The sequence below is a fragment of the Gigantopelta aegis genome, chromosome 10 (genome assembly GCF_016097555.1).
Source record: "Gigantopelta aegis isolate Gae_Host chromosome 10, Gae_host_genome, whole genome shotgun sequence".
Lineage (NCBI taxonomy): Eukaryota > Metazoa > Mollusca > Gastropoda > Neomphalida > Peltospiridae > Gigantopelta > Gigantopelta aegis.
In genome coordinates this window covers 48,790,874-48,803,690 of record NC_054708.1, presented here as the reverse complement: position 1 = coordinate 48,803,690, position 12,817 = coordinate 48,790,874, and the positions used below count along the sequence as shown (strand labels likewise).

Below are 12,817 nucleotides of genomic sequence, written 5' to 3'. Positions count from 1 at the left end.
CCACAAACACATTGGATATGCAGCCACTGGTATTCAAAACAAGAAAATGTATTTAACATGCAATTTTAGTCACCAGAAAGGCTTGGTTATTTGGAATCATTTTACAATGGCTGCAAACTCGGGACAGTGTAATAAATCACATGTGAATCTTTGCAGTTGAACAATTGTAAGAGATACTGATATTATACACTGCATATTTTATTCTGGTGAGGATTACAATGTCAAAATACAAATGAGCGCGAAGTATTGACATTACACATTTTGAAAGCTAGACCACGAGCACTTTTCCTCCAAAATCAAATGTTCAATTGCTTTACCGATATACAACTCTACATGTTTTACACAACTGTTTTACTTATTAAACTGTCAAATAAATATTTAGCTTAAGTCATCTCTAACCCCTTCCCTTATTGATATGTTGTAGTGAAAGACTAGACGGGACTGTGTTTAATACATCGGCTATCGTCAACGACCAAATTGTAGTATTGTTTAGCTCGTCATCTCTAACCCCTCCCCTTATTGATATGTTGTAGTCCTATAGACTAGACGGGACTGTGTTTAATACATCGGCTATCGTCAATGACCAAATTGTAGTATTGTTTAGCTCGTCATCTCTAACCCCTCCCCTTATTGATATGTTGTAGTCCTATAGACTAGACGGGACTGTGTTTAATACATCGGCTATCGTCAACGACCAAATTGTAGTATTGTTTAGCTCGTCATCTCTAACCCCTCCCCTTATTGATATGTTGTAGTCCTATAGACTAGACGGGACCGTGTTTAATACATCGGCTATCGTCAACGACCAAATTGTAGTATTGTTTAGCTCGTCATCTCTAACCCCTCCCCTTATTGATATGTTGTAGTCCTATAGACTAGACGGGACTGTGTTTAATACATCGGCTATCGTCAATGACCAAATTGTAGTATTGTTTAGCTCGTCATCTCTAACCCCTCCCCTTATTGATATGTTGTAGTCCTATAGACTAGACGGGACCGTGTTTAATACATCGGCTATCGTCAATGACCAAATTGTAGTATTGTTTAGCTCGTCATCTCTAACCCCTCCCCTTATTGATATGTTGTAGTCCTATAGACTAGACGGGACTGTGTTTAATACATCGGCTATCGTCAACGACCAAATTGTAGTATTGTTTAGCTCGTCATCTCTAACCCCTCCCCTTATTGATATGTTGTAGTCCTATTGACTAGACGGGACCGTGTTTAATACATCGGCTATCGTCAACGACCAAATTGTAGTATTGTTTAGCTCGTCATCTCTAACCCCTCCCCTTATTGATATGTTGTAGTCCTATAGACTAGACGGGACTGTGTTTAATACATCGGCTATCGTCAATGACCAAATTGTAGTATTGTTTAGCTCGTCATCTCTAACCCCTCCCCTTATTGATATGTTGTAGTCCTATAGACTAGACGGGACTGTGTTTAATACATCGGCTATCGTCAATGACCAAATTGTAGTATTGTTTAGCTCGTCATCTCTAACCCCTCCCCTTATTGATATGTTGTAGTCCTATAGACTAGACGGGACCGTGTTTAATACATCGGCTATCGTCAACGACCAAATTGTAGTATTGTTTAGCTCGTCATCTCTAACCCCTCCCCTTATTGATATGTTGTAGTCCTATAGACTAGACGGGACCGTGTTTAATACATCGGCTATCGTCAACGACCAAATTGTAGTATTGTTTAGCTCGTCATCTCTAACCCCTCCCCTTATTGATATGTTGTAGTCCTATAGACTAGACGGGACTGTGTTTAATACATCGGCTATCGTCAATGACCAAATTGTAGTATTGTTTAGCTCGTCATCTCTAACCCCTCCCCTTATTGATATGTTGTAGTCCTATAGACTAGACGGGACTGTGTTTAATACATCGGCTATCGTCAATGACCAAATTGTAGTATTGTTTAGCTCGTCATCTCTAACCCCTCCCCTTATTGATATGTTGTAGTCCTATAGACTAGACGGGACTGTGTTTAATACATCGGCTATCGTCAACGACCAAATTGTAGTATTTTTTTCATGAATCCGATGCCATAGAGCTTTTAGTTTAATTATTCTCGAGTCCGGTCATGACATTAATCTTTAGACTACTGGATTAATTTTTGACAAAAACCAAGCTGAGTGGGTACAAGTTTATAATTTTTACTCACACATATTCACTTAAATGTTTTATAAATACATAAATAAAGTTCATATTTGAATCTGTAAATATTATTTTCATGGGTTTTTGTCATTTTTATGACATTTTAGATCAGTTAATGTTGATTAAAATTAGGCAAAAAAATCTTTAAAAGTTGCATTTACTTCCTGGTATTTGTGGCCAGCTGTCCAGTATTATGTTCCAATAACAGTGGGGTTTTTCACCAAAATGTTTTTGTTTTAAAATAACTATGATTCATATCTCAATATTTGGTGATTTCCGTTGTTGATAAAACGATCATTTTTATTTTCAAATTAGCTGTCACAATCAGCTATCGATCCCTGAAAATGACCGCCATTGTTGTCAATCAAAAATACTTGCCAAAAAACACTTTTTGAACTCAAAATTCCAATTAAACTTAAATGTTGTTAACCAGTACAATGTGCCATCTGGGCACACACTTTGCTCTACGTCACCACAAGTAAGTACCACGCAGGTTTGTTTTGCATAGAGACGTCGGGATTCTTCGAGTAACATTGGTACTGGTTAGACACAGTAGCTGGCTACCATTTGGTGGTCGGCGCTTGCCGAAGTATTATACACAGTCCCCTCTAGCCCTCCCCATCAACATATCAATAAGGGGAGGGCTACAAGTGACTTGAGCTAACAATTACTGTAGGACTTTTCAGTCCAACAGCCTGACTTACACCTAGTTGTTTAGCAATGGTCTCCCAGTTTTTAAAGTTGTGTGTCTTAACGAGCTTCAACAGCTTTTTCTCTTCTTCCTTATCCCATGGAGATCGGTTGATATTCGGATGAAGGACATTTTGCCACATCAGCTTACAGGACTCAAAACTTCGGTTTCCCGACAGCTGTGGAAACAAATATACAGGTCATAGATATTTAAACCAGAAAGTCCAAGGTGGAAATTCAAGTAGCTTTTCAAATTGACCAAGACCAACCATAATGAAGGCAGCTAGGAGGTTGAAACATTTACATCAGTAAAGTAGAACTCACATGACAGGATAGAATGCCAATCAGGCTATTAATGAACAAATTTAATTATATTCATAACATTAAATATGTATACAAAAAAGCAATATATTTAATCAAATTGATCATTATTTGTCACCAAACAGTAGAAGAATGTTTCAATATACATCAAGAATGGCGATTTTCATCCAGTCAATGGTACTCTCATCAACAAGGTCAATTAAATCAGACAGTGGCAGTTTCCTGAAAATAAAAAGAGAAAAAACATGTGGAAATGCATGAAACTCAAATCCTCTCATACATTATGAGATGTCATAGTGAATAGCTAATATAAAAATAGAAATTGCAATGTATAAACCCATCTATCAGAAATTCAAACTAAGTTATCAAGAATCTGTTTATTTATTTTGGCCCATCCATATTGATTCAGAAATAACTCATGGTAAAACTTGCTGCATACTTGATAACATCAATTTCATCTTACAGTATTTAAACATTTTTGTCACATATTTAGTTATTTTATTAATCATTTACTAAACAGCTAAAAAAATATCTATATGCAGAGGATAAACAAATACATAATAATACATTCTCCGTCTCTCAGAATGGTTCATTTTAACTTCAATTTTGTGCTAATATCCAATTAAGATTCAAGCACGCTGTCCTTGGCACACATCTCAAAAATTGGTGTATGGTCCTTACACCTTCCCCATAGAACCATTAAAAGTCGCTCTGGATTGGAGCTAGTACCAGGCCTGGTGCTTATAAAATCTTTAGAGTCTAGACTCAAGACTCTAATAGAGTCTGAGACAGTAACGTCATAGCAACGTCATGGCAATGCCATACAAACTGCATGCATGTGACGTCATTTGAGATTGAGTCTGGACTAAGTTTTATAAGCACGGGCCCTGAATACAAAGCCAGTACCTACCAGCCTTAGTCTGCTAGATCAACCACTAAATAACTGTAGCCAGTTCAGAATTGTACTTACTTCACAGAATTTATCTTTGAATCAATGGAAAGGATGTCCTTAAGGACCGATTTCTTTTCTTTTCCCCCCTCACCATCTTTCAGAAGAATTTCTAGAGACTCACGTCTGCAAACAATAGAAGAAAGAATGACATTGTACATTAATCATCAAGGTGATGATATATCAGTGTGTATATCCTTTGTCCTCAATTAATGATCCACGCTGAAGAGAATGTGTTTGGTAAAACACTACAAAACTGTAAAACTTCATGTCAAATGCATATTCTAATACAACTAGCATATAACATATAAGCCTACATGTATTTTCCACTGGTTAATTTCCAAGACATTTTTAAGACCTCATTCGATCTGCTGTCTTTAGCTCATAGATTTTGACAGTTCCCAAAATCCATATTTTGTGTTAAATTGTTAGTTAACAATGAAACACAGTGGTATTATCACCTAAATAAATATAATACACAGTCCATATACAGAACACAAAATATTAGAGTTTATCACTAAGTTCCCATAAGGCTATTTCTCGTTCCAGAAAGTGCACCACGATTGGTGTATCACAGGCAGTGGTATGTACTATCCTGACTGGGGGATGGTGCACATAAAAGATATCTTGCTACTAATGGAAAAATATACTTTCTGAGAGTATATGTCAAAATTACCAAATGTTTGACATCCAATAGCCAATGATTAATAAATCAATGTGCTCTAGTTATGTCGTTAAACAAAACAAACTTTAAACTTTTTTTCATAGTTTTCTATCAAAACAGCATTACTTACACCTAGTTGTTTCACATCCAATAGCCAATGATTAATAAATCAATATGCTCTAGTGGTGTTGTTAAACAAAACAAACTTTAAACTTTCTTGGGGAATTAATATAAGATTTCTTTCTATTAGGATAGGAGGAACCAAGTAAGAGAAGATTCCTAATATCTAATTGGGAACCATCTCAGAGTTCTTTAAAAAAGACGAACTGAACACTTACTTTTTTCAAATTAAGAAATGGACCTATTCTGGTTAATTCAATGTATTCTGGTTTGATTAAGCGAAGACTGAGCTAAATATGTGGCAGAATAATCTCAACTAAAACTGAATTATTTTGCATGAAACAATGAAATATTTTATCCAATATTAAAATGATGACAGTAGCAGACTAGTACGTAGGGGCAGGAGTCATCGTAATAATAATTTTATGCCTCTATTTTACCCCTGTCAAAACAAGGTGGGTAGAGAAAAACACACATAATACATGATAATGTAAAAAGATTTAGCATCCCTGAAAGGATCTGAATCACTAACTGCTTTGGAAGTTTGAGGTCTACCCTTGGTACTCACAGACAAACACTTACTTGGCCATCAGTGGTTTTAATGCTTTTTCCAAACACTCCCTTTTGATGCCTTTAATCAAATTCTTTTTGTGGTTACTGTGCCCTGCAAGAAGACATTCATCGCTTAGCATGTGTAGTCAGTGCCGAATTTATAAGGGGGCAATTTTCCCGGGACCCCCTGCCAGAGGGGCCCCCCAGACTAAGGATTTCCTTGATAAAAAAAATTAATAATTATAAAATTAGTTCATTTTTTTATTTGTCATGTAATTTAATTTCTATGATGAGGGGTCCCTGAACCTAAAGTGCCCAGCCCCCCCCCCCCCCCCCCCCCCCCACCGGTCTAAATCCGGTCCTGTGTGTAGTATAGCAAAACCTATTATCACCTAAGAAACTACCAACAGTTAATGTTACAGTAGCTCAAGTAATTAAACCATATGAGGTATTGCAAAGAATGACTAATCATACTTACAATATGGAATAAACATATTATATAAATGATCATTTCATTATGCAATTTTATTTGGCATAACCCCTTTACCATTCATGTAAAATTTACTGAATGATTAGGCCTAGCAGAGCATTTCATATTTAGTTTTTTTTATGTTTAAAAAAAAGTTATGTAACCTAAAGAGAGGTCAAGCAACAGTTTTTGGCATAATAATTTTTCGGGTTATGCAAATACTAGATCTGCTTAATGAGATATAAGCCACACACTCTGTGAAGTGACATGTAAACCACTTACACGGAATCAGAGCCAGTGGGTCAACCCTGGGCTCCTTTATGCCTTTTTCCTTCGTATACACATCTGAATTACTCCGTGGACACTACAAAAGTTAAAACAGAATTAAAATAGTATTAGCATTTACAACCATAATATTGTATACATACAGGTACTGAAATAGGCAATGTATGTGGTAGCTCATGTGCAGGTTACAACAGAATACAAACATGGTAACGTATAGTCCCGTTATTATTATTATGGTTTTAAAAGACACCTTGCTATTCTTTATTATGGTTTTAAAGAATTCCCTCGCAGACTCCTTGATTCTTTGTTATTCATTCTTATCACTTTTTTCACTGTACTGATACTTGTCTGTGTAGGTTTTATGAAGAACAAAGTACCGTTCTCGACTTTCTTGACATGTATGTGGTAACCTGCTAACCTGAACAACTGATCTTAATTTTCATTTGGACTTATTTTCGTGCTTATATCCAATTAAGGTTCAAGCATGCTATCCTGTGCACACACCTCAGCTATGAGGGCTGTCTGTTCAGGACAGTGGGTTAGTTGTTAGTGAGAGAGAAGAGGGTGTAGTGGTCTTACACTTACCCATTGAGTCATTAAAACTCGCTCTGGGTGGGAGCTGGTAACAGGGTGCGAACCTTGTGCCTACCAGTCTTATGTCCGATAGCTTAACCACAACACCACAGAGGCCGGTTATTCTCAATTAATATCGATGCCTGTACTTACTTGTCTCATTTTATAAGTTACATTCACTCTTGAATTAACCAGCCACCAAAGACAGATAGCAGTTTAGTATGTCATTTTATACTACATTACATCATTTGAAAGAACAGCAAGGTGTCTTCTTAAAATGTGCTTGCTAGACCAGCAGGTTAAGACTTGATGTGCTTTCAATAAAATACATCTCATTTTCATTTGTTATTTTTATTCCAATTAAAAACTGTTGTGTTAACTATGACACACATACCCTAGTGAATGAGAAAAACGCAAACATTTTATATACTGATGTGCTGTTCTGTTTTATTAACAGCAAGAAGACTTTAAAACATGTTCTAACACAGGACAGCATGTCAATTTTTTGTATATAATAGTCAAGCAACCAAAACCCTCCCAAAACAATGGGGCTACTTAGAGAAATAGATTATGTGACCTTTTGAATCTTAAATGAATTGAACCACCAACAAAATGATTTTTTGTGCTGTGTATTTGTTTCACAAAACAGATATTTTCATTATTGAACTTATAGTTATATTTCTTTGAATAAGATATCTATGACTTTTTCTTCCCGCAATGCTAATCTAAAAAATACACAGTAAAAAAAGTAAAATGTTTTAATAGATATTTTTCGTGTGAAGTAACCACTTACTGATCCACTTGAGTCTTTGAAAAATGGAGTCATGAAAACCCGGAGTGTTTTTGTTGTTTTTGGACCCCTGGATGGGGCTCCTCCTTCCATCTCTTCTTCCAATGCAGTCTAAAAAAATATTAAAATAATTTTAAGATAGAACTACTGCAGATATAGCATTAGACCAATTATATATAATTTATATACTTCTGTTAATAAAATTACGAAATTATTCAAATAAATCATGATGGCAACATATTTGCATTATTTAGGCCTACTTTTAATTTCATCATCAAAAATTGTTTATATATCATACAATACATGAACGAAAGCTCAACAACACCCAATGATAGACAACATAAAATAAAATCATCTATGGTCAAATCTTAGAAACAGCATCTAGAGCTGTTCTATTTACACAATTAAACCATCATGACTAAGGACACCATTTATAAAAAATGGGAAAAGATCTGTTGAGAAGTGAAGTTAACCTGTTTTTGTCTGTTCTGAGCAAGAGCATCTTGTATCTTGTGAAGTGAGTTTAGTATGACTTCCTGGTAGGCCCGATTCAATGCCAGCCCACTTTCAACACAAACGGGCAGATCAGCACCTCCAAGTTCTTTGAGGTGTTCTAATGTGCTACACACATCATTAACAGGAGTCACACTTCCCTAAAAGAAGAAAAACAGAAATGTCATTCAACATTATATTTTCAGAAACAACCCAAAATATCCTGCATTTTTATTGGACTCAGCTTCAATTGTTTTTATTTGAACTTAATGTACAAAACTACTTTAATTCTATTGTTTTAACCAACTTTGTTTCATCACATTTGTGCGATATTTAACACACAAACTCACCTTTTTGGTTCAACCAAATGTTACTTTCCTGCAAATATTCCGGCACCAATATGACAATTTCATTTAATTTTTAAAAATGTTTAATTTGTGATCCTTTCTTGTTCTGAAAGCGAATAAATGCTGCCATTACTTTTCATTCAGATAGCTAACTTAAATTTTCCTATTCACAAAAAGTTTAGTTTAGTTGTTTTTTTATTGCTCGTTGCTTTTAAACATAACCAATCAGATTCAGCTTCTCTCCATTTAGTCAGCAACACATACTGTATTCACTTTCACAACTTAAATGGATTGTAGTTAAGTATTTTTAAAAATTATAGTTTGTTTTGTTTAACAACACTACTAGAGCACATTGATTAATTAATCATCGGCTATTGGATGTCAAACATTTGGTAATTCTGACACTTAGTCATCAGAGGAAACCTGCTACATTTTTCCATTAGCAGAAAGGGATCTTTTATATGCACTTTTCCACAGACAGGAAAACACATACCACAGCCTTTGACCAGTTGTGGTGCACTGGTTGGATATTTTAAAAAAGTCAATAAACATTTTATAATCCACAGATAGCAAAATAATGTGCTCACATACACAGTTGACACAAAACAGTTAGTTTACATGTTAAATGTCGCACAAATGTGATCAACATGGGTCACAACTACCTGTTCTAAGCAGAGAAGAGAATTTTATACTGGGTAGGCCTATCAGATTCTGTTGGACAGCGTATGTACTACTAGCATTGGTGGATCCAGAAAGGGGTTACAGGGGTCATATGACACTCCCCACACACCATTTTAAAGTGCCCTTGTCAATGACCTTTTTTTTTAAATTCATCATCAACATTATAAAAAGGGGCGTAGCATGATCTGGACCTGGTGGGGTTCGAATATGAACCAAGTGGACCCTTTTTCTATTTTGTTTTTGCACCACCAAAAACTCTATATGTATAAACCCGTATGTTTTAGTTCTGAAAGCGGACCATTTGCTTCAGCTACGCCCCTGATAAAACACTATTATTGCCCTGTAAATGCATTTCTGAGCATCTTTATTTCAAAATGTCCCTAGGGATCCCGCTTTCTTTAGGAGCTAATTCACTCTCAACAAAATCAAATTGCCATTTTCAGAATTTTGTGACCCCCATTTTCACAATTCTGGATCCACCCTGACAAGTGTCCTCCCTGTGAAGCATCATTCTTCGGCACCGTCTCGCTTTAATTTGTAAAGATATTCAGGCAACACACCACCATTTGTTCTGTTTTTATATGTTGTAGTAGCTTAATATAGTCTGGTTTAGGAAATAGTATCTCATTAAAAATATACTTTTTGAACTATTTCTTTGATATTTACACAACGGTAGGTTGACCTCTGTAGTATTTACTAGTAAATAACCCATTGGGTTGAAGTTACTTGTTATATGTAGTACTAGCCATATTCTCGCTGTCGTCCTCCTTTATTTTTCTGCACCACTTTTATTTTTCCACACCATACTATATTTTACAGCACCCACCTCCGCTATTTCCAAATGCACACTCTTTTTCACAGAAAAAAAATTGATTGGTCTGTACACACTGAACATCAAAGAAAACAAGCCACGGTATGTACAAAAATGCAACCGACAAAAAACTTCAGTGGCTTACGACAGTTACCATAATGTAATTTAACAGCATTTTTGACAGCCTCTGTTTTGTCCCATTTGTATGTTTGATACAAACTGATACAAACAAGAAAAGTTATATTTTATTCCGACTGAAAAACCACTTATTTGGCGCCAAATTTGTCACGTTTTCAGAACGCTCAATCTGTCTTTTGTGTCCACTAATTATCGTCTGATATTTCGTCTTCAATTGCCGATTTATCTGGTTGTAACTGATGATTTTTACTTTCTGTCATTTGTTTATTCGGCAATTCTTCATAAAATATTAGAAACTTTTCATTTTGGGCAGGATATCACCACTTACAAAAACAACGGAGTGGTAGTGTTCATCATTAAAATCATTTATCTTGAGTGCCAAATAATCGGGGCTAGCTCTGCCACTCGCCAAATTCGCCAATTGCGAATTTCAGGAACAATTGGCAAATTTTATTTTGATTAGCGAAAACATTTCATGTAATAATTGGTATTTTGTTGAAAAATAACAGTGGATTTTGCATATTTAAAGATAATTTGGCGAATTATTTTGCTCCCCATAGCTAGCCCTGATAATATATACACCACCTTTACAAAAATTAAACTACTTTTTATCAGCTGGCAATATCAAAGCGATCGATTCATTCAATGAAGATGGAAATAAAATGAATGGAAATTTTTATCCCACATTAGGTGGGTGACTACAAAAATCTTTAGATTTTCAAATATCATGAAATATTTATTAAAATAATAATATTAAAACTTTGATCGGTTCAGCAAAACGAATGCCCGTGAATATCACACCAACATCTCCGGTTCAACTAACGGAATATAAAAAATGAGTCTGTTTGTATTTCATACCAACTTTTTTGTACCAGATACTGAGGGGTACAATAAGGAGTATGTCTTTCCACAAAGTTGAGCAACATAGAACGATATATGGTAACCAAGCTGTCCTATTTTTCTTTTATGTCCACCCTCCTTTAATTTTTACCCAGCAAGAACACTGCTAACTGATAACAACTGTGCAAGTTGTATAGTGCCACTTGTGTAACAGCAACATGTGGCAGTTATCAGGCATGAGGGCTGTTAACTGAAAAATGTTGTGGTCGACTTATGTTGACTTTTTACATGGTAGGACCCTACTTGTCAGTTGATAGCATTCACTAAAAATTGAGTAGTCACATGACCCTCTCGATAGTGATGTATTTTTCACAGAATATATTCTGACATAGAAACTGTATTGAAATGCATGAAGTAATTAATGGTGGTGTGTAACCTTAAAGAGGAGAGGAACACAAAAATACCTGAATAGTGTATGGAGATTTTCCATCAAAACTTGATCGAGTTGATACATCTGAAAAATAAAAACAAATTTAACTCAAGGCTCACCCTGTCATAAATAAATAAGCCTAAATCACATTAATTTTCAAATTTACACATATATTGTTCAATTTATCAACATTAGCTGTAAAGAAAATTCCTCACATTTTTTACTGATAACCACAAACAACTGACACGGGTCAATTACTAATTTTAAGTGAAATATCTTGCACATTATACTTTCAGGTAAAATTTGTATTCAGTCAGACGTGGCTTTCAATTGGTCCTTAATTTATGACAAGGCCACCTGGAGTTTGTTGCTTTGAAAGTGGTCGATTGAAAAGAAAAAGTGCATGTCTTTTGTTATTTCTATAAAATAATCAGTGATTCAATAGGAGTGAAATTATTACAAATTGAATTATTAAGTGCGGGTTGGGGGGGGGTTGGGAATTCACGACAACAGATGAAAAATCAAGCACAATCATCCTGTTGACAGTCTTTTACTTTGCGATTGGCTGTCTTTCTGTCCGTAAAATCATTGAACATAAGATATAAATATAAAATAGACAAAGAATTTAAAAAATAAATATAAAATGACAAATGTTGATTTAATACCAATACTGACAGAAATATTTGTTCTAACCCTGTCATTGACTACATGTAAGAAAATAAAGGAATATTTGCTTGATGAAAATAAAGCACACTTTAATCTACAGTTATAACAGCTATTTTGACTTTTAGTAAAGTGAGAAGAAACCTGTTGCCACCGCATAAACTAGGCCTACTCGTTCCAAAAAACAGTAAGGGGTCTTTATTATGCATTTTCTCAAAGGCATAGGCAACATTTTATGTATATCAATAATATTGTATGTCATCTACGGTAAAGGGCTGGAATCAGATACATTTATGACATCTAATTGTAAATTTACTGTCGATGACAATAAAGTTAAACCTTCAGCTTCGTCCGCATTTAAATCATGAGTCTGGCTATGTTCCAAGTCGATCAACAAATAATCATCATCGCTGTCGTAGACATATTCGTCGTCGCTGTGCACCTGTAGCGTATCCTGCAGACGTTCAATATCTTCTTGAAGTTGAACTCTTTCAACTTCATGATCAGACTTAGCATGCCCTTCCATAGCCTAATTGTAAAACTAGAAAGAAACGCTGGTATTCAAGTCTTGCAAACCATCAACGTGCGCCATTTTGCAACAAACCATGCGCGTTCAACATCGGATATTCCGAAATCGGCCGAGGTTTTCCGATCTTAGATGAGCAAGTTATATTTAGCATCATTTAAAGGTACATTGCTACCGGCTTCGGTGGTGTCCTGGTTAAGCACTGGGCTGGAAAGTACTACATGGGTTTGCTAAAGTTTGTTTTGTTTACGAAACCACTAGAACACATTGATTTATCGGTCACTGAGTGTCAAATGTTTGGTATT

The 12,817-nt window shown here is 35.4% G+C and overlaps 1 protein-coding gene across 1 annotated transcript in view; it reads right to left on the bottom strand.

Moving 5' to 3' along the window:
* LOC121383955 (snRNA-activating protein complex subunit 4-like) overlaps positions 1 to 12,570 on the bottom strand; it is a 33,375-nt gene extending 20,805 nt beyond the window's left edge. The window contains exons 1-9 of the mRNA XM_041514069.1: positions 12,326 to 12,570; positions 11,358 to 11,407; positions 8,058 to 8,237; positions 7,588 to 7,695; positions 6,219 to 6,300; positions 5,498 to 5,579; positions 4,153 to 4,257; positions 3,329 to 3,404; positions 2,876 to 3,040 (exon numbers count right to left, since the gene is read on the bottom strand). Coding sequence (XP_041370003.1) covers positions 2,876 to 3,040; positions 3,329 to 3,404; positions 4,153 to 4,257; positions 5,498 to 5,579; positions 6,219 to 6,300; positions 7,588 to 7,695; positions 8,058 to 8,237; positions 11,358 to 11,407; positions 12,326 to 12,512 — 1,035 coding nt within the window. The 5' untranslated portion in view covers positions 12,513 to 12,570. The remainder of the gene's footprint in view (positions 1 to 2,875; positions 3,041 to 3,328; positions 3,405 to 4,152; positions 4,258 to 5,497; positions 5,580 to 6,218; positions 6,301 to 7,587; positions 7,696 to 8,057; positions 8,238 to 11,357; positions 11,408 to 12,325) is intronic.
* Positions 12,571 to 12,817: the final 247 nt, after the last annotated feature.